Raw genomic sequence first — 24,183 nt, forward strand, 5'->3', positions numbered from 1 at the left:
AAGACACCAACACACAGTAGATATCATATTTAACGTGGACCCCGACTTAAACAAGTTGAAAAACTTATTCGGGTGTTACCAGTTAGTGGTCAATTGTACGGAATATGTACTGTACTGTGCAATCTACTAATAAAAGTATCAATCAATAAATCAAAATCACTTCCCTGTTAGGCTCTGTTTACACCAGACACCTAATCAGGTGTTTTGGCCCTCAAGTGACACGGTTCAGATATTATTTTTTTAAAGTGAATTCTAACCATGGAAGTGTAGCTCCTCCTCTGAAGGCAAGTGCTCCTACAGCAGGGATGCAAAATCTGGCAAGACACAAACACACAGTAGGCATTTTTTGTTATGTTTTCACTTACCTGTTAGGCTCCGTTTACACCTGACACCTAATCAGGTAATTTTTGCCCTCAGGTGACACAATTCAGATATATTTTTTTTTAAGTGAATTCTAACCATGGAAGTGTAGCTCCCCCTCTGAGTGCAAGTGCTCCTACAGCAGGGATGAATATTCTGTATTTATGCAAAATTTGGCAAGACACCAACACAGAGTAGGCATTTTTTGTTATGTTTTCTCTTACCTGTTAGGCTCCGTTTACACCTGAACTGTGGCCCTCAAGTGACACAGTTCAGATATATATTTTTTTAAGTGAATTCTAACCATGGAAGTGTAGCTCCTCCTCTGAATGCAAGTGCTCCTACAGCAGGGATGCATATTCTGTATTTATTTAAAATACAACATCTGGCAAGACACCAACACACAGTAGATATCACTTCCCTGTTAGGCTCTGTTTACATCAGACACCTAATCAGGTTTTTTGGCCCACAGGTGACACAGTTCGGATATATATATATTTTTAAAGTGATATCTAACCATGGAAGTGTAGCTCCTCCTCTGAATGCAAGTGCTCCTACAGCAGGGATGCAAATTCTGTATTTATGCAAAATCTGGCAAGACACCAAAACACAGTAGATATCATATTTAACGTGGACCCCAACTTAAAAAAGTTGAAAAACGTATTCGGGTGTTACCATTTAGTGGTCAATTGTACGGAATATGTACTGAACTGTGCAATCTACTAATAAAAGTATCAATCAATAAATCAAAATCACTTTCCTGTTAGGCTCTGTTTACATCAGACACCTAATCAGGTTTTTTGGCCCACAGGTGACACAGTTCAGATATTTTTTTTTAAGTGAATTCTAACCATGGAAGTGTAGCTCCTCCTCTGAATGCAAGTGCTCCTACAGCAGGGATGCATATTATGTATTTATACAAAATCTGGCAAGACACCAACACACAGTAGGCATTTTTTGTTATGTTTTCTCTTACCTGTTAGGCTCCGTTTACACCTGACACCTAATCAGGTGTTTTGGCCCTCAAGTGACACAGTTCAGATATGATTTTTTTAAAGTGAATTCCAACCATGGAAGTGTAGCTCCTCCTCTGAATGCAAGTGCTCCTACAGCAGGGATGCATATTATGTATTTATGCAAAATTTGGCAAGACACCAAAACAGAGTAGGCATTTTTTGTTATGTTTTCTTTTACCTGTTAGGCTCCGTTTACACCTGAACTGTGGCCCTCAAGTGACACAGTTCAGATATATATTTTTTTAGGTGAATTCTAACCATGGAAGTGTAGCTCCTCCTCTGAATGCAAGTGCTCCTACAGCAGGGATGCAAATTCTGGCCAGACACCAACACACAGTAGGCATTTTTTGTTATGTTTTCACTTACCTGTTAGGCTCCGTTTACACCTGACGCCTAATCAGGTGTTTTGGCCCTCAAGTGAGACAGTTCAGATATTATTTTTTTAAAGTGAATTCTAACCATGGAAGTGTAGCTCCTCCTCTGAGTGCAAGTGCTCCTACAGCAGGGATGCATATTCTGTATTTATACAAAATACAACATCTGGCAAGACACCAACACACAGTAGATATCACTTCCCTGTTAGACTCTGTTTACATCGGACACCTAATCAGGTTTTTCGCATATATATATATATTTTTTTAAAGTGATATCTAACCATGTAATGTGTGGCGCATTATGAAGCGTAAAATACGACAGCGGAGACCCGGACTGTTGAACGACTGAAGCTCTACATAAAACAAGAATGGGAAAGAATTCCACTTTCAAAGCTTCAACAATTAGTTTCCTCAGTTCCCGAACTTTTATTGAGTGTTGTTAACAGAAAAGGTGATGTAACACAGTGGTGAACATGCCCTTTCCCAACTACTTTGGCATGTGTTGCAGCCATTAAATTCTAAGTTGATTATTATTTGCAAAAAAAAAAAAAAGGTCGAGTTTGAACAACAAAAATCTTGTCTTTGTAGTGCATTCAACTGAATATGTGTTGGAAAAGAATTTGCAAATCAGTGTATTCTGTTTATATTTACATCTAACACAATTTCCCAACTCATATGGAAACAGGGTTTGTATATAAGTATGTATATGTGTGTGTGTATATGTGTGTGTGTGTGTGTGTGTGTGTATATGTACACGTGTGTATATAGGTACTGTATATGTATGTATATATACCTATATTACCTATATACACACGTGTACATATATATATACATAAATATATTTATATATACACACCTATACAGTACCTATGTACACACATACACACATATATATATATATATATATATATATATATATATATATATATATATATATATGTGTGTGTGTGTGTGTGTGTGTGTGTCTGTGTGTGTGTGTGTGTGTGTGTGTACATAGGTACTGTATAGGTGTGTATATACAATGTATGTATGTGAGAAAAAAATTCTACTTGTCTATAAAAATGCTTAAATGTCAAATTGCACAACTTGAGATACATTTTTACAGTGGACAGTTGGGAAATACAGATGTAGTGGAAATAAATACCACCCATCCATCCATTTTGTACCGCTTATTCCCTTTGGGGTCGCGGAGGGGGCACTGGTGCCTATCTCAGCTACAATCGAGCGGAAGGCGGGTACACCCTGGACAAGTCGCCACCCCATCGCAGGGCCAACACAGATAGACGGACAACATTCACACACTAGGGCAAAGTTAGTGTTGCCAATCAACCTATCCCCAGGTGCATGTCTTTGGAGGTGGGAGGAGCCTATCCCCAGGTGCTTGTCTTTGGAGGTGGGAGGGGCCTATCCCCAGGTGCATGTCTTTGGAGGTGGGAGGAGCCTATCCCCAGGTGCATGTCTTTGGAGGTGGGAGGGGCCTATCCCCAGGTGCATGTCTTTGGAGGTGGGAGGCACCTATCCCCAGGTGCATGTCTTTAGAGGTGGGAGGAGCCTATCCCCAGGTGCTTGTCTTTGGAGGTGGGAGGGGCCTATCCCCAGGTGCATGTCTTTAGAGGTGGGAGGGGCCTATCCCCAGGTGCATGTCTTTGGAAGTGGGAGGAAGCCGGAGTACCCGGAGGGAACCCACGCATTCACGGGGAAAACATGCAAACTCCACACAGAAAGATCCCGAGCCTGGGATTGAACCCAGGACTATTCAGGACCTTCGTATTGTGAGGCAGACGCACTAACCCCTCCTCCACCGTGCTGCCAGTAAATAAATGTACAGTTGTGAAATAGAGACGTAGTGTAAATAATTGTCCAGGCATGCCAGTTTAAAGTCTCCTTTCCCCGACTGCAGTCTGGTTCGTACCAAGGATCTGCACAAAAAGTGCTGGCTCTCCTGATCGCTCCATTTCTCTGAACCCTGGCCTCCTGATGACGCAGCCAGCAGCCGGGCTCCGACTTACCACTCACTGCATCGCTGTCATTTATCTAAATCCCAGAAATCAATTACAGCACGCTGGGTGAGGGATTTCATTTCCTGGGTGCACCTCATGGCCTCCCTGCTGGATTATAGACTCAGCAGAGCCAGACAAGTCCTTGAATATTAGCTACTGTACATGAATGTCTTCATGTGGCTCCGTGGTTTTGCTCGGCCACCATACACACACGTCAGCATACATCCTGTCCTTACTGACACCGGGAAATATAATTTTGATTAGCTGATTAAAATGGAATAATATTCTACCATTGAGACAAAGACGATGATTGGAATTTACATAATTGATAGAAAAAAAGGACAATGTTGAATAGAATTTTCTCTCCTTTCTTTCCTCCTGCAGTCTGCAAAGACACATGGCACACGTCAGGGTTTCACATCTATTTATTTATTAATTAACTTACAAATGCGCTCTTAGTCATGAACAAATAATTATGATAGTGTGACAAACGTATCGTCAATCACAACACACCTGCTTTGCCGGAGAATAAGACAGTCGTGCATATTTATTCACGTATCTGTAAAGTCATCTATTGGTTTATATCTGCACCTTATTGCTCTTTTATCCCGCACTACCATGAGCTAATTCAACACAATTTTGTTCTTATCGGTACTGTAAAGTTCAAATATAAATGACGATAAAAGGAAGTCTCTAAGTCTAAATATATGTATGTATGTGTACATTATATATATATATATATATATATATATATATATATATATATATATATATGCATATATATATATATATATATATATATATATTAGGGGTGTAACGGTAGACAAAAATTTCAGTTCGGTACGTCCATTGGTTCAGAGGTCACGGTTCGGTTCATTTTCGGTACAGTAAGAAATAAACAAAAAATCCATTTTTTGATTACTTATTTAACAAATTTGCTAAATCTTCCACCCCAAAAAATTTTCTTAGTGTAATATTTGATGTGAAGTAATGGGAAACTTGGATAGGTCAATAATTCATAATAACATTGGTTTTGATTCAATATTATGTTTTAAACAATGACAGTTTGAAAAAAAAAAAACAGCTTTATTTATTAGTAAACGTTGCAAGTTTTTCTAAATTAGCCTTTAAGATTTTTTATTTCACTTTTGTTTATTTTAATATTTTTTTTAGAATGTGCCTTGGGCCTTTTTAAAACATTAGCTGTGTGCTGCAAATGGCCTCCATGGCACACTTTTGACACCCCTGCTATAGATAATGAAAAATAAAATCGGATAAATCTACGGATAAAAAGCAGAGCCTGGAGACGAATGTGCGTTTATCATAATTCTCTCGCTCTCTCTGTCTCTGCCCCTCCCTCACCAATGCTGCTGCGCGCACAATGTTTGTTTTTGAACCCCTTCCTAACCCTGAACGTACATTGAAAATACACGCAACCATAACTTAAAATGCCGGACATTTGAGGCATTTAAGAAACTCCACCCGGACAGCCCCGCGAAAGAGGACATATCCGGTGAAAAGAGGAGGTGTGGTCAGTCTATCATAGCCCGGTCGTTGCTAGCATGCCGTGTGTTGTTGTTTTTTTGCTTGATTGAAACTTTTATTAGTAGATTGCACAGTACAGTACATATTCCGTACAATTGACCACTAAATGGTAACACCCGAATAAGTTTTTCAACTTGTTTAAGTCGGGGTCCACGTAAATCAATACATGGTGCCTCGGTGTGCATTGTTTACACAACGTGCGGTGCGCTACTTATATGTCCGTGTCGTTCAGTTCACCTGTGAACCGAACTGAAACCCCCGTACCAAAACGGTTCAATACAAATACACGTACAGTTACACACTTAACATACATTATATACATACAGTATATACATATATATATATATATATATATATATATATATATGTGTATATATATATATATATGCAAATACATATGTATACACATACATATACACACACACATATATATGTATATATATATATATATATACAGTAGGGCAAAAAAGTATTTAGTCAGCCACCGATTGTGCAAGTTCTCCCACTTAAAATGATGACAGAGGTCTGTAATTTTCATCATAGGTACACTTCAACTGTGAGAGACAGAATGTGGGAAAAAAATCCAGGAATACACATTGTAGGAATTTTAAATAATTTATTCATAAATGATGGTGGAAAATAAGTATTTAGTCAACCATTCAAAGCTCTCACTGATGGAAGGAGGTTTTGGCTCAAAATCTCAGGATACATGGCCCCATTCATTCTTTCCTTAACACAGATCAATCGTCCTGTCCCCTTAGCAGAAAAACAGCCCCAAAGCATGATGTTTCCACCCCCATGCTTCACAGTAGGTATGGTGTTCTTGGGATGCAACTCAGTATTCTTCTTCCTCCAAACACCACCAGTTGAGTTTATACCAAAATGGATACATGGATGATACAGCAGAGGATTGGGAGAATGTCATGTGGTCAGTTGAAACCAAGATAGAACTTATTGCTTACTTATGTTCCACCATAATTTACTAAATAATTCTTTAAAATTCCTACAATATGAATCCCTGTTTTTTTTCCCCACATTCTGTCTCTCACAGTTGAAGTGTACCTATGATGAAAATTACAGACCTCTGTCATCATTTTAAGTGGGAGAACTTGCACAATCGCTGGCTGACTAAATACTTTTTTGCCCCACTGTATATACATACAAACATATATATAGTCCGGAATGGATGGATGACATTTAATCACGTACAGTTGTTGCCGTGTGACCTTATTGTTACCATTTTTGTAGATGCCAATGTTTATACTCAATTTCAAACACGTGGGTCGCTGTTTCACTGGAGGTGACGTCTGTTCTAGCAGCCTCACTGGACAAGGAAAGCTCTCAGACAAGCAGCAGACAAAGCCGTCGGTTGTGACTTTAGATGCGTCCGTCATCCTTTTAGATGTGCGAGGCCTTATCAGCCTGGCCTGATGCCCACGGAACACGTCCCGTGAACACACACCTCACACTTTATTTACGGGGCAGAGCTGGCCATGAGTCCTTCACAAGTGATAAGACCAACACTGGGCCCACTGTTCCCTTCTTATCACCACCTAGATAAGTCTGGAATCCACCGCGGGATCAAAAGCAGGGACGTAAAGTGTGAACAATTGGAAACAAAAAAAAGATGGGAACTTGGGTGAAAGGTTGGCAGTGTGGTTGTACGGCATAGCGGTACTAGTATAGTATTGCAGTACTAATGAATCAACAACGGTACTATACTCCGTTTGAAAAGTACCCGTCCACCGTATGACATTGCTGGTTTTCAGGAGCAGAGGAGCATTTTGGGCAGTGCACACACACAGAGTACTTACAAGCAGACACAGTGTGTAGACAGAAAAGGGAGAATGGACGCATTTTGGTGTAAAAAGTCAAGATAAAGGAGAAGTTATAACACTGAAACACCCTCAGGAAGAGCTGCTTTAAGACCTGCGGCTAACATCCATCCACAGTGTTTTAGCTACTTCTAAATCACTAATCCTGGCCTCCATGGCGACAAATAAAGTGAGTTTCTTACACTGGAAGACGAGAAATAGCTAAACATGCTTCACTACACACCATAGGAGGATACAATAGCTCAAAGGCGTCACAATGTAAACAAATGTCATGGGTGGATCTACACCTGACATCCACTGTAATGATACCAAGTACAAGAGCGTATTTACTCGATAATACAATGATAACATCAATATTTTTTATCATATATATATATATATATATATATATATATATATATATATATATATATATATATATATATAGATAGATAGATAGATAGATAGATAGATAGATAAGTATATGTATGTATAAATATGTGTGTATTTCTGTATATATATGTACATCTGTATATATATATATATATACATATATATATATATATATGTGTATATGTATATAGCTCCATACATATATATATGTATATATATATATATATATATATATATATATATATATATATATATATATATATATATATATATATGTGTGTGTTTGTGCATATATATATATGTATGTGTGTGTATGTATATATATATATATATATTAACGTATATATGTGTATATATATGTATTTATATATTTGTATATATGTGTATATATATATGTGTATGTTTGTATGTGTAAGTGTATATATAGGTTTTCATGGACACTAGAAAGGCACGTTAGACAAGACGATCTGGCACAGGACAAGAGGAGGCGTGAGCTTAAATAGGATATGAGTTTGATGGGAAACAGGTGGAAACAATCAGGGATCAGGGATGACGTCAGACTGGTGACACAAAAGGAAGGGCCAGTGATCTGAAACAAGAGGGTAGCTTTTCAAAATAAAATGCGTAAACCACAAGAAAGAAAAACCAAGACAAGACTTCCCTCACCGCGGTGTGACAATATTCATACATATACTTATATACGTGTGTATATATGTGTGTATATATATATATAAATATATATATATATATATATATATATATATATATATATATATATATATATATATATATATATATATATATATTATATATATATATATATATATGTATATGTGTGTATATATGTGTGTATATATATATATATATATATATATATATATATATATATATATATATATATATGTGTGTGTATATGTATGTGTGTATATGTATGGATATATATAAATATGTGTGTATATCTGTATATATATATGTATATATTTATTTATATATATATATATCCATACATATACTTATATATATGCATAATATGTATATATATATATGTTTACACATGTATGTGTATATATATATGAATTATATATATATATGTATATATATATATATATATATATATATATATGTATATATATATATATATGTATATATGTATATATGTGTTTGTGTGTGTATAAATGTATGTATGTACGTATCCTCCCACTTCCAAAGACATGCACCTGGGGATAGGTTGATTGGCAACACTAAATGGTCCCTAGTGTGTGAATGTGAGTGTGAATGTTGTCTGTCTATCTGTGTTGGCCCTGCGATGAGGTGGCGACTTGTCCAGGGTGTACCCCGCCTTCCGCCCGATCGTAGCTGAGATAGGCGCCAGCGCCCCCCGCGACCCCGAAAGGGAATAAGCGGTAGAAAATGGATGGATGGATGTGTGTATATTATGTGTGTGTTTATATATTATTTATATTATTTTTTTGTCTTCATAATGTGTTTTAATCGTATCTTTTATCTTTTATTCTTACTCATGGTTTTTGCTATTTTACATGCTTTATTGTTTTTGCTCGCCCCCTGCATGAGTGATTATTTCCGCCCTGGCCGTGAGGGCGCCTTGTGGCCGTGGTCTGGTGACCTCCTGGTGCAGTCATAGTGTTCCCCCCCCCGGCCCCTCTGTATTCAGACACGCATTCAACTGTGTTAACATGTTATTGATGACATTGGCCATTGTTTTTATGTCTGTAAAGCTTTTTGTGTACCATTTTTTTAATGATTGAAAAGCGCTTTTCTCAGTCAAGTTTTGATAGATTGGTTCATTGACTGATTGACTGAGGCTCCCATTTTGCATTTTCTGACATCTTGAGAGAATTCCTTGGAAAAAGCCTAGAAGGAGAAGAAAGGCTGATGAAGCCGTGTGCAGGGAGAAGGTCAGGTTTCTGTCCTTGGCGTTTGGCGTAGCTTGACTACTCCTGCAAGGCTAGATTGGACACGGAGGTGAACTGCAAAGGTCTTCCCCCTTTTGCCTCTATGGAGATTCTAAACCTCCTTTTAGCTCCGTTGGCCTGGAAACAATGGCATCGTGTGTTGGGCCCTGAAAAGTGGCACTGATAATAACTTAATGTGTACTCAAGGACCCGACTTTTACACGGGGGACTACAGATGGTGTGGAAGTCGCTTCCTAGCGGTCCCACTGACTAGACACTTCACAGGAGCCAAGCGTGCCGTTTTGAACAAAGTTTTAATGCACACAGGTTTTTATCAAAGCCTCTCTCTAGCAGGAGGCGACTTTCCAGTCACGTCCGTATCCTCTCTCTCGTCCTGCTCCCTGCCGCTTACTGTTAAAAGACAACAGCTGATTAGATTAACACGTACCCCCTGTGAAATCGAATCACCTGCCGGCTATGTCTCGCCGTCAGCACTGCCACGCCCCCGTCTGATGGTGCTCTGTCCTCAACACCATGGACAGAGGCGGTGACCTTTGCTCCTACAGGCAGCGCTGGCAACATCTCCCCCCACAGATGGCATACATGGTGTTTGTGCGGAAGAAAAGCGTCTTTTTACACAACCTCTGGCATCCATGCACTTTCACATTGGATTGTGACTACCGTATTTTTCGGACTATAAGGCGCACTTAAAATTCTTTCATATTCCCGAATTTCGACAGTGCGCCTTTTACCACAGTGCGCCTGAAATACGGAATGATTCTGGTTGGACTTAATGACCTCGAAGCAATTTTCTTTGGTACATGGTGTAATGATAAGTGTGACCTGTAGCTGGCAGTCACACATAAACGATATGTGAACACTGCAAGATGACACTAGTAAAGTTGAAGTAGCAATGATTGTCACACACACATTAGGTGTGGCAAATTATTCTCTGCATTACCCTTGATCACCCTCTGGGAGGTGAGGGGGGCTGTCAGGTTCAAACACTGATGACAACTATTAAACAAGACAAGAAGCAAGGAATTAAACAGAGACTAAATTCATTTTAGCTCAATTGAGGAGAAAAATGTACACCTGTATTCATGTAGAGTTTCACCACGCTTCGACAAAAGATTATTTGGACTTTCCCTGATTACATTGGCAACAGCTGTTTCTACGGGGGGGTCATAAACAGCCATCGCCTTTGTTACAAAACAGTTCAAAGATAAGGTCATAAAACCATTCAAAATAGAGGTCCCCGGAGGGGAGTCAGGCACTGCTTCCTCTCCGCTTTGTAGATCTCGGGTGAAGACAAAATCTCTCTGTGGATTACAAAACATCAAAGAAACACAACACCTTCATGTTACTTCCCATTCTGCAGAGTGGAGTTTTACAAGCCTTTTGCTCGGTAGGATCAAAGACAGCATTTGTCCTCTCGCAGGGCGAGCTGAACTCAATGTAACACAAAGTTTTGCGATAAGTTAGATACAATCATTCTGACAGGAGCAGTGAGCAGCAGCGGTGGCCACGACCGGGAATCATTTTTGCTGATTTAACCCCCTATTCCATCCCTTAATTCCGAGTGCCACGCAGGGAGGTAATGGCTCCCTTTTTTTACAGCCTTCGGTATGACTCGGCTAGGGTTTGGACTCGTTTGTATAAGGACCGCGAATTGGCACCTATTAGTTTCCGTTTTAAGCACCCCTGGGTTTGTGTTTTGGTCGCCATGGGTGCAGACTGGATTCACCTGCCTCTGATTAGTGTTCAGGCACACTCACCTGCTGCCGGGCACTAATCGAAGAGCTACTTATTCACGTTGTGCCCCACACTTGGTCCGGTTTCCTTGTCTGCTTGATGCAACCTGTTGTGTACCAGGCAAAGGGAAGGAGGCTACACCAAGGCAGAACTGCGGTTTACCAGGTTTACTGAAACCCTTGATGAGTTGATGTTTTGTGAATATTTCGCTGAATCCAAGGGGCAAGGCGAAGAGGCAGTCAGCAGGGAGGCAAGCAGTCGGGGGTTCGAGAGAGGCAACAATGGGGGTCGAGGATCGAGGGAGGCAACGATGGGGGTCGAGGATCGAGGGAGGCAACGATGGGGGTCGAGGATCGAGGGAGGCAAGCAGAGAACCGGGAGGAGGTTTTGAGGCGAGACACAATCACAGGCAACAGGGAAGACACAAAGGACATCAAACACGGGAACGAGGAAGAGCACAAAGAAGGCGAGCAAGGAACGAGGGAGGGGTGCCAGACGTGATGCTTACTCAGGGAGATTGGCTACGTTCTGGCAAAAGTCTCTTGGGTCCGGTGGCTTTTATGCCGCTCCTTCTCGTCAGGGCCAGGTGTGCTGATTCACAATTGCTGCTGGAGAAAAGCGGGTTCAAGGCGAAGAGGCAGTCAGCAGGGAGGCAAGCAGTCGGGGGTTCGAGAGAGGCAACCATGGGGGTCGAGGATCGAGGGAGGCAACGATGGGGGTCGAGGATCGAGGGAGGCAACGATGGGGGTCGAGGATCGAGGGAGGCAAGCAGAGAACCGGGAGGAGGTTTTGAGGCGAGACACAATCACAGGCAACAGGGAAGACACAAAGGACATCAAACACGGGAACGAGGAAGAGCACAAAGAAGGCGAGCAAGGAACGAGGGAGGGGTGCCAGACGTGATGCTTACTCAGGGAGATTGGCTACGTTCTGGCAAAAGTCTCTTGGGTCCGGTGGCTTTTATGCCGCTCCATCTCGTCAGGGCCTGGTGTGCTGATTCGCAATTGCTGCTTGAGAAAAGCGGGTTCAAGGCGAAGAGGCAGTCAGCAGGGAGGCAAGCAGTCGGGGGTTCGAGAGAGGCAACCATGGGGGTCGAGGATCGAGGGAGGCAAGCAGAGAACCGGAAGGAGGTTGTGAGGCGAGACACGATCACAGGCAAAAGGGAAGACACAAAGGACATCAAACACGGGAACGAGGAAGAGCACAAAGAAGGCGAGCAAGGAACGAGGGTGGGGTGCCAGACGTGATGCTTACTCAGGGAGATTGGCTACGTTCTGGCAAAAGTCTCTTGGGTCCGGTGGCTTTTGTGCCGCTCCATCTCGTCAGGTCCAGGTGTGCTGATTCGCAATTGCTGCTGGAGAAAACGGGTTCAAGGCGAAGAGGCAGTCAGCAGGGAGCCAAGCAGTCGGGGGTTCGAGAGAGGCAACCATGGGGGTCGAGGATCGAGGGAGGCAAGCAGAGAACCGGGAGGAGGTTTTGAGGCGAAACTCGATCACAGGCAACAGAGAAGACACAAAAGACATCAAACACGGGAACGAGGAAGAGCACAAAGAAGGCGAGCAAGGAACGAGGGAGGGGTGCCAGACGTGATGCTTACTCAGGGAGATTGGCTACGTTCTGGCAAAAGTCTCTTGGGTCCGGTGGCTTTTGTGCCGCTCCATCTCGTCAGGTCCAGGTGTGCTGATTCGCAATTGCTGCTGGAGAAAACGGGTTCAAGGCGAAGAGGCAGTCAGCAGGGAGGCAAGCAGTCGGGGGTTCGAGAGAGGCAACCATGGGGGTCGAGGATCGAGGGAGGCAAGCAGAGAACCGGAAGGAGGTTGTGAGGCGAGACACGATCACAGGCAACAGGGAAGACACAAAGGACATCAAACACGGGAACGAGGAAGCGCACAAAGAAGGCGAGCAAGGAACGAGGGAGGGGTGCCAGACGTGATGCTTACTCAGGGAGATTGGCTACGTTCTGGGAAAAGTCTCTTGGGTACGGTGGCTTTTATGCCGCTCCCTCTCGTCAGGGCCAGGTGAGCTGATTCGCAATTGCTGCTGGAGAAAAGCGGGTTCAAGGCGAAGAGGCAGTCAGCAGGGAGGCAAGCAGTCGGGGGTTCGAGAGAGGCAACCATGGGGGTCGAGGATCGAAGGAGGCAAGCAGAGAACCGGGAGGAGGTTTTGAGGCGAAACTCGATCACAGGCAACAGAGAAGACACAAAAGACATCAAACACGGGAACGAGGAAGAGCACAAAGAAGGCGAGCAAGGAACGAGGGAGGGGTGCCAGACGTGATGCTTACTCGGGGAGATTGGCTACGTTCTGGCAAAAGTCTCTTGGGTCCGGTGGCTTTTGTGCCGCTCCCTCTCGTCAGGGCCAGGTGTGCTGATTCGCAATTGCTGCTGTAGAAAAGCGGGTTCAAGGCGAAGAGGCAGTCACCAGGGAGGTAAGCAGTCGGGGGTTCGAGAGAGGCAACCATGGGGGTCGAGGATCGAGGGAAGCAAGCAGAGAACCGGAAGGAGGTTGTGAGGCGAGACACGATCACAGGCAAAAGGGAAGACACAAAGGACATCAAACACGGTAACGAGGAAGAGCACAAAGAAGGCGAGCAAGGAACGAGGGAGGGGTGCCAGACGTGATGCTTACTCAGAGAGATTGGCTACGTTCTGGCAAAAGTCTTTTGGGTCCGGTGGCTTTTATGCCGCTCCCTCTCGTCAGGGCCTGGTGTGCTGATTCGCAATTGCTGCTGGAGAAAAGCGGGTTCAAGGCGAAGAGGCAGTCAGCAGGGAGGCAAGCAGTCGGGGGTTCGAGAGAGGCAACCATGGGGGTCGAGGATCGAAGGAGGCAAGCAGAGAACCGGAAGGAGGTTGTGAGGCGAGACACGATCACAGGCAAAAGGGAAGACACAAAGGACATCAAACACGGGAACGAGGAAGCGCACAAAGAAGGCGAGCAAGGAACGAGGGAGGGGTGCCAGACGTGATGCTTACTCAGGGAGATTGGCTACGTTCTGGGAAAAGTCTCTTGGGTACGGTGGCTTTTATGCCGCTCCCTCTCGTCAGGGCCAGGTGAGCTGATTCGCAATTGCTGCTGGAGAAAAGCGGGTTCAAGGCGAAGAGGCAGTCAGCAGGGAGGCAAGCAGTCGGGGGTTCGAGAGAGGCAACCATGGGGGTCGAGGATCGAAGGAGGCAAGCAGAGAACCGGGAGGAGGTTTTGAGGCGAAACTCGATCACAGGCAACAGAGAAGACACAAAAGACATCAAACACGGGAACGAGGAAGAGCACAAAGAAGGCGAGCAAGGAACGAGGGAGGGGTGCCAGACGTGATGCTTACTCGGGGAGATTGGCTACGTTCTGGCAAAAGTCTCTTGGGTCCGGTGGCTTTTGTGCCGCTCCCTCTCGTCAGGGCCAGGTGTGCTGATTCGCAATTGCTGCTGTAGAAAAGCGGGTTCAAGGCGAAGAGGCAGTCACCAGGGAGGTAAGCAGTCGGGGGTTCGAGAGAGGCAACCATGGGGGTCGAGGATCGAGGGAAGCAAGCAGAGAACCGGAAGGAGGTTGTGAGGCGAGACACGATCACAGGCAAAAGGGAAGACACAAAGGACATCAAACACGGTAACGAGGAAGAGCACAAAGAAGGCGAGCAAGGAACGAGGGAGGGGTGCCAGACGTGATGCTTACTCAGAGAGATTGGCTACGTTCTGGCAAAAGTCTTTTGGGTCCGGTGGCTTTTATGCCGCTCCCTCTCGTCAGGGCCTGGTGTGCTGATTCGCAATTGCTGCTGGAGAAAAGCGGGTTCAAGGCGAAGAGGCAGTCAGCAGGGAGGCAAGCAGTCGGGGGTTCGAGAGAGGCAACCATGGGGGTCGAGGATCGAAGGAGGCAAGCAGAGAACCGGGAGGAGGTTGTGAGGCGAGACACGATCACAGGCAAAAGGGAAGACACAAAGGACATCAAACACGGGAACGAGGAAGAGCACAAAGAAGGCGAGCAAGGAACGAGGGAGGGGTGCCAGACGTGATGCTTACTCAGGGAGATTGGCTACGTTCTGGCAAAAGTCTCTTGGGTCCGGTGGCTTTTATGCCGCTCCCTCTCGTCAGGGCCAGGTGTGCTGATTCGCAATTGCTGCTGTAGAAAAGCGGGTTCGAGTCCACGCCGTGACACAAGTTACATTGGATAATTTCTAGCTTTTGCTCTAGCTAGTTCCTTTTGCTCCCTGTGGGATCGGCAGCGTCTCTTTGTTTGTATCCTCTATTTTTGTATTTGATATGATTTATGAGTAATAAAACATACTACCTGCACGCTTCATCCAGAGTTCCGTCTGCATCCTGGGGGATCGACCCACGCAGTAATATGCGACCCAACCGTGACAAGCAGACATGAACTGGCGTTTTGTTTTGCAATATTATGCAAAATGTATTTTTCTTATATTCTGGCACCTACTGATGTGTATTTGGGATCTGCATAAGTCCTGTAAATTTGTGCGCCGCCGCCGTTGTAGTCCGTACCAACACCGGTAGATACTCTTCTTCTTTTTCTCTATCTTCTTGTTATGGGACATTCATCCTGTTGCCATTTGTAATATAAAGTAGTGTAAAGTTCTTACTTATATCTGTCAGTAAACTCGCCATGAAAGCACTAAAACATACTGGTGTAGTGAGTTCACATTATTCACCCAAGGAACTTTAGTTATTAGAGAGTTCCAGTCGGATGGTTTTTCACGGAATACATTTCCGCCACTGTTGTTTTACTAGTGAGTTTCACTCCCGCGTTTAGCAGTGTCATGATCCGTTGCCCAGATCATGTTTTTAGTTTTTGACTATCTCTGTTCCCGTTTCAAGCACCCCTGGGTTTGTGTTTTGGTCGCAATGGGTGCAGACTGGTTTCACCTGCCTCTGATTAGTGTTCAGCACACTCACCTGCTGCCGGGCACTAATCGAAGAGCTACTTATTCACGTTGTGCCCCACCCTTGGTCCGGTTTTTGGTTGCGTTGGATAATTTCCTGCTTCTTGTTTACATGCTAAGCTTTCGCACGAGCTAGGTTTTTTGCTCCCCGTGCAATCGGTGCGTGTGTCTTTGTTTGAATCCTGTATTTTTGTATTTGATATGATTCATGAGTAATAAATCATATTCTTACCTGCACGCTTCATCCGGAGTTCCGTCTGCATCCTGGGAGAACTACCCACGCAGTAATATGCGACCCAACCGTGACAAGCTGACATTGTCTAGCGTTTTTATATTATGCAAAAGCAAATTTTCTTATATTCTGGTACCTTCTGATGTGTATTTGGGATCTGCATAAGTACTGAAAATTTGTGCGCGTCCGTGTCACGTTCAAATACCGATGACATCTATTAAACAAACAAGAAGCAAGGAGTTATGTAGAGACAGAGTTAAATTTAGCTCAATGAGGAGATACATTTTGGGCTGTACTCTAGTTACAGAACCAACCTGCGCTCCAAAGTCCAGCCCACATGCTCCTCTATTTAATTAGGAGGTCCCTGGTTACATCACTGAGGCCAACTCTAAAAGGAGTGGCCACACATTTCATGCAAAGCAGCTTCCAGTACGCACAATACATGACGGAATGTACTGGGGCCTTGTGATTGCCTTGTCTCTGCTCTGTCTGCGTGCTGTCGTCTTATCTTCGTTGAGGACCTTGAAGTCCTTGGCTGTTAGCGGGCTAGGACAAACAACATATCTTAGGCGAGGCAACCCCTTATATGCTGTGACTGACAACAAGTTTTGTCCTTGCACAGATAGAAAAGTACAATTTCAGCACAATAGCTAATAACTATACCAATAACCTTTAAAGCATAAAAGTTGTATGATAACTTACACATGATTATTCTAACAGTCCGTAGTCAATATTCTTCTTCTTTTTCTCTTTCTTCTTGTTTTGGGACATTCATCCTCCGCTGTTGCCATTTCTAATATAAAGTAGTGTGAAGTTCTTACTTATATCTGTCAGTAGACTTGCCATGAAAGCGCTAAAACATACTGGTGTCGTGAGTTTACATTATTCACCCAAGGAACTTTAGTTATTCGAGAGTTCCGGTCGGACGGTTTTTCACGGGACACATTTCTGCCGTTGTTGTTGCACTAGTGAGTTGCACTTTCGTCCTTGCACGCTACACCGCTACAACAAAGATGACGGGGAAAAGACGCTGTCGAAGTGGAGGCACGTAAATAAGACCGCCCACAAAACGGCATCAGAAAGCAACTTGAAGATGACTCCTTTAATCCGCTTTTCAATCCGGTGTGCATTTTGTATGAAAATAGTAAATGTGTATATATATATATATATATATATATATATATATATATATATATATATATATATATATATATATATATATATATATATATATATATGAGAAGGCCATTGAGTAGTGTGCATTGTATCATTATTGTATGTGTTGCACCATGTGGTTACTTTGAAGTCGTTAGTGCAGAAAAAGTCTCTTTGGATTCTTGCCTGCCCACCTTTTGTCTTGATCCAAGGCCAGCTTTCTCCCTTGAGGAGATGGACATCTAAAGAAGGCTACATCCCCCGGAGTTGTGTTTATCTCCGTCCTTTCTGTCCTCTTTTATTCACGGATCCCGCCCGCCACTTCCAGAAAAGACCAAGTGCGTGCCTGAAGAACTGTACAGAACGCTGAGGTCATGTACTGTACTGTGTTTGCTGCAGGCTCCCGTCGGAGATGAAAACCTCCTGGATGCCGACCTGTCCCTGTCCAAGGCCCAGCAGCTGACAGTCCAGCATAGTTTTGTCCAGGAACATTTCCAGGCTCAGTACAAGTGAGTTGTCCTTTCTTTATCACAGCTCCACTTTCTTGTGTCTGGTACTTGACACGTAACCAAATATTGGACTTAAAGCTCAGACGTGGATATTTCCACGCTTTTCCAGACCTATCTACACTAGGGTTGGCCCGTATACCGGTACTAGTATAGTATCGTGGTACTAACCAATCAAAAAAGGTACTACACTCTGTTTGAAGAGTATCAGTTCGCAATTTATTTTCTTGTCGTGACATTGCTGGTTTTACCAGCAGAGGAGCATGTTGGGCAGCGCATACACACAGAGTACTTACAAGCAGACACAGTGTGTAGACAGAAAAGGGTGAATGTTATTATGAATGTTACTAGATACTACATATATATTTACATCATGTATATATTACATGTTATTATGAATGTTACTAGCTACTACATATATATACCTACATGTATATAACATGTTATTATGAATGTTACTATATACTACATATATACCTACATCATGTATATATTTTATGTTTTTATGATTGTTACTAGATACTACAAATATACTTATATCATGTATATATTACATGTGATTATGAATGTTACTAGATACTACATATATACTTACATCATGTATATATTACATGTTATTATGAATGTTACTACATGACATATATACTTACATCATGTATATATTACATATTATGAATGTTACTAGATACTACAAATATACTTATATCATGTATAGATTACATGTTATTATGAATGTTACTAGATACTACAAATATACTTACATCATGTATATATTACATGTTATTATGAATGTTACTATATACTACATATATACCTACATCATGTATATATTTTATGTTTTTATGATTGTTACTAGATACTACAAATATACTTATATCATGTATATATTACATGTGATTATGAATGTTACTAGATACTACATATATACTTACATCATGTATATATTACATGTTATTATGAATGTTACTACATGACATATATACTTACATCATGTATATATTACATATTATGAATGTTACTAGATACTACAAATATACTTATATCATGTATAGATTACGTGTTATTATGAATGTTACTAGATACTACAAATATACTTACATCATGTATATATTACATGTTATTATGAATGTTACAACATGCCATATTTACTTACATCATATATTTATTACATGTTATTTTGAATCTTACTAGATAACATATATACTTACATCATGTATATATTACATGTTATTTTGAATGTTATTAGATACTACATATATACTTACAGCATGCATATATTACATGTTATTTTGAATGTTACTACATGACATATATACTTACATCATGTATATATTACATGTTATTATGAATGTTACTATATGACATATATACTTACATCATGTATATATTACATGTTATTTTGAATGTTATTAGATACTACATATATACTTACAGCATGCATATATTACATGTTATTTTGAATGTTACTACATGACATATATACTTACATCATGTATATATTACGTTATTTTGAATGTTATTAGATACTACATATATACTTACATCATGTGTATATTACATGTTATTATGAATGTTACTACATGACATATATACTTACATCATGTGTATATTACATGTTATTATGAATGTTACTAGATACTACATATATACTTACATCATGTATAAATTACATGTTGTTATGAATGTTACTACATGACATATATACTTACATCATGTACATATTACATGTTATTAGGAATGTTACTAGATACTACATATATACTTACATCATGTATATATTACATGTTATTATGAATGTTACTACATGACGTATATACGTACATCATGTATATATTACATGTTATTATGAATGTTACTAGATACTACATATATACTCACATGATGTATATACTACATGTTATTATGAATGTTACTACATGACCTATATATTTACATCATGTATATATTACATGTTATTATGAATGTTACTAGATACTACATGTATACTTATATCATGTATATACTTCATGTTATTATGAATGTTACTACATGACATATATACTTACGCAATGTACATGTTATGTATGTTACTAGATACTACATATATACTTACACCATGTACATATTACATGTTATTATGAATGTTAGTACATGACATATATACTCACATGATGTATATACTACATGTTATTATGAATGTTACTACATGACCTATATATTTACATCATGTATATATTACATGTTATTATGAATGTTACTAGATACTACATGTATACTTACATCATGTATATATTACATGTTATTATGAATGTTACTAGATACTACATGTATACTTACATCATGTATATACTTCATGTTATTATGAATGTTACTACATGACATAATAACATGTATATATTACATGTTAATATGAATGTTACTACATGACATATATACTTACGCAATGTACATGTTATGAATGTTACTAGATACTACATATATACTTACACCATGTACATATTACATGTTATTATGAATGTTACTAGATACTACATATATACTTACATCATGTATATACTACATGTTATTTTGAATGTTACTAGATGACATATATACTTACATCATGTATATATTACATGTTATTATGAATGTTGCTAGATACTACATATATACTTACATCATGTACATATTACATGTTATTATGAATGTTACTATCCATCCATCCATTTTCTACCGCTTATTTACTTTCGGGGTAGCATGGGGCGCTGGCGCCTACCTCAGCTACAATCGGGCGCTGCAAGACAAAAAATACTTTTATCATGTACATATTACATATTATTATGAATGTTACTACAAGACAAAAAATACTTACATCATGTATTATATTACATGTTATTATGAATGTTACTAGATACTACATATATACTTACACCATGTATATATTACATGTTATTATGAATGTTACTAGATACTACATATATACTTACACCATGTATATATTACATGTTATTATGAATGTTACTACATGACATATATACTTACATTATGTACATATTACATGTTATTTTGAATGTTATTAAATACTACATATATACTTACATCATGCATATATTACATGTTATTATGAATGTTACTAGATACTATATATATACTTACATCATGTATATATTACATGTTGTTATGAATGTTACTACATGACATATATACTTACATCATGTATATATTACATGTTATTATGAATTTTACTACACGACATATATACTTACATCATGTACATATTACATGTTATTATGAATGTTATTAGACACTACATATATACTTACATAATGCATACAGTATATGTTATTATGAATGTTACTAGATACTACATACTGTATATACTTACATCATGTATAAATTACATGTTATTATGAATGTTACTAGATACTACATATATTTACATCATGTATATATTACATGTTATTATGAATGTTACTAGATACTACATATATACTTACATCATGTATATATTACATGTTATTATGAATGTTACTACATGACATATATATTTACATCATGTATATATTACATGTTATTATGAATGTTATTAGATACTACATATATACTTACATCATGTATATGCAACATGTTATTATGAATGTTAATACATGACATATGTGATGAAATTGCCCCTTTCGATTATCAAATGTTTGCTTAGTTTGTGGGTTAGGGTTAGTAGGGTTAGGGCTTCAGGTTTCTAAGCCAGGGTTAGGGTTAGGGGTAAGTGTTAGAGTTCTACTCCAGGGTGAGGTTTAGGGGTTAGAGTTAGGGTTCTACAGCAGGGCGAGGATTAGGGGTATGGGTTAGGGTTCTACTCCAGAGCAAAGTCCGATACCTCTAGCATGATTATGTAAGACATGTAAACACAACTCTAGTGCAACTCAATTGGAGCTTGCACCATTAAGACTGCATTCTCCAGGTTTTCGACAGTCCTAAAACTCATTAAAATTCCTAATCCCTTCCGTCAAAAATGCACTGCTTTCCCTCTCAATCCCCTCCCGCATTGCCAGAGACTTTTTTTCCACTAGTTTATCGCGGCCGTTTCAAAGCGGAGGCACCTTCAAAGCTTCCGTTTGCAGGGATTTACTCCGCCCTATAATAGATGGATGGTGCTGGGGCTCAGATAGCTGGAGGTCCACCTGACAAACTACTTGCAGGTCCTCACCGTCACCCCCGACAGCCACCGTAAAGATGACTTGAAAAAGGTCCTTTCATGGTGCTATGTGGAGGAGGGGTCAGGCACGCATGAGGTAAAGGTTGGGACCTGACAAGATAGCATTCATGGATGCTAGAAAGGAAGTCTCCATGTTGACCCAAATACTATTATTTGTTTACCCTTGAGAACAACCGCTTACGTTTCCGCCTTCATTTCTGTACCAAAATGTAATTCGATACTTTCCTCAATAAAGGGCACCCTTAAAATGTAGTCCCTAAATAATCAATCAATCAATCAATGTTTACTTATATAGCCCTAAATCACTAGTGTCTCAAAGGGCTGCACAAACCACCACGACATCCTCGGTAGGCCCACATAAGGGCAAGGAAAACTCACACCCAGTGGGACATCGGTGACAATAATGATCCAGTGGGACGTCTGTGACAATAATGATTATGAGAACCTTAGAGAGGAGGAAAGCAAAGGATGTCGAGCGGGTCTAACATGATACTGTGAAAGTTCAATCCACAATGGATCCAACATAGTCGCGAGAGTCCAGTCCAAAGCGGGTCCAACTCAGCAGCGAGAGTCCCGTTCACAGCGGAGCCAGCAGGAAACCATCCCAAGCGGAGGCGGATCAGCAAACCATCCCAAGCGGAGGCGGATCAGCAGCGCAGAGATGTCGAGGCGGATCAGCAGCGCAGAGATGTCCCCAACCGATACACAGGCAAGCAGTACATGGCCACCGGGCCGGACCGGACCCCCTCCACAGGGGAGAGTGGGACATAGAAGAAAAAGAAAAGAAACAGCAGATCAACTGGTCTAAAAAGGGAGTCTATTTAAAGGCTACAGTATACAAATGAGTTTTAAGGTGAGACTTAAATGCTTCTACTGAGGTGGCATCTCGAACTGTTACCGGGAGGGTATTCCAGAGTACTGGAGCCCGAACGGAAAACGCTCTATAGCCCGCAGACTTTTTTTGGGCTTTGGGAATCACTAACAAGCCGGAGTCCTTTGAACGCAGATTTCTTGCCGGGACATATGGTACAATACAATCGGCAAGATAGGATGGAGCTAGACCGTGTAGTATTTTATACGTAAGTAGTAAAACCTTAAAGTCACATCTTAAGTGCACAGGAAGCCAGTGCAGGTGAGCCAGTACAGGCGTAATGTGATCAAACTTTCTTGTTCTTGTCAAAAGTCTAGCAGCCGCATTTTGTACCAACTGTAATCTTTTAATGCTAGACATGGGGAGACCCGAAAATAATACGTTACAGTAGTCGAGGCGAGACGTAACAAACGCATGGATAATGATCTCAGCGTCTTTAGTGGACAGAATGGAGCGAATTTTAGCGATATTACGGAGATGAAAGAAGGCCGTTTTAGTAACGCTTTTAATGTGTGCCTCAAAGGAGAGAGTTGGGTCGAAGATAATACCCAGATTCTTTACCGTGTCGCCTTGTTTAATTGTTTGGTTGTCAAATGTTAGAGTTGTATTATTAAATAGAGTTCGGTGTCTAGCAGGACCGATAATCAGCATTTCCGTTTTTTTGGCGTTGAGTTGCAAAAAGTTAGCGGACATCCATTGTTTAATTTCATTAAGACACGCCTCCAGCTGACTACAATCCGGCGTGTTGGTCAGCTTTAGGGGCATGTAGAGTTGGGTGTCATCAGCATAACAGTGAAAGCTAACACCGTATTTGCGTATGATAGTCAACATACTACACAACTTGTGTTTTAGTAGTAAGTAAACAAACAAAGACTCCTAATTAGTTTACAGTAACATATTGTGTCATTTATACACCTATTATTTTCTACACATTATGAGGGACAATCTGTAAAAAATTGTTAATCTACTTGTTCATTTACTGTAAATATCTGCTTATTTTATTCTATGTACACTTTTGTTAAAATGTAACAATCACTTAATCTTCTCTTCTTTGATACTTGACATTTGTTTCGGATGATACTACACATTTAGGTATCGCTATTTTGTCTACATTATGAGGGACAAACTGTAAAAAATTGATTAAATAATCCACTTGTTCATTTACTGTTAATATCTGCTTATTTTCTGTTTGGACA

The 24,183-nt window shown here is 40.7% G+C and overlaps 1 protein-coding gene across 2 annotated transcripts in view; it reads left to right on the top strand.

Annotated features, from left to right (window-relative positions):
- usp43b (ubiquitin specific peptidase 43b) overlaps positions 1-24,183 on the top strand; it is a 321,262-nt gene that overhangs the window by 150,132 nt on the left and 146,947 nt on the right. For both annotated transcript variants that reach the window (XM_061884275.1, XM_061884274.1), the window contains exon 3: positions 17,839-17,948. In XM_061884275.1, the coding sequence (XP_061740259.1) occupies positions 17,839-17,948 (110 nt within the window). The remainder of the gene's footprint in view (positions 1-17,838; positions 17,949-24,183) is intronic.

Source organism: Nerophis ophidion, linkage group LG23 (genome assembly GCF_033978795.1).
Source record: "Nerophis ophidion isolate RoL-2023_Sa linkage group LG23, RoL_Noph_v1.0, whole genome shotgun sequence".
NCBI classification, from domain to species: Eukaryota; Metazoa; Chordata; class Actinopteri; order Syngnathiformes; family Syngnathidae; genus Nerophis; species Nerophis ophidion.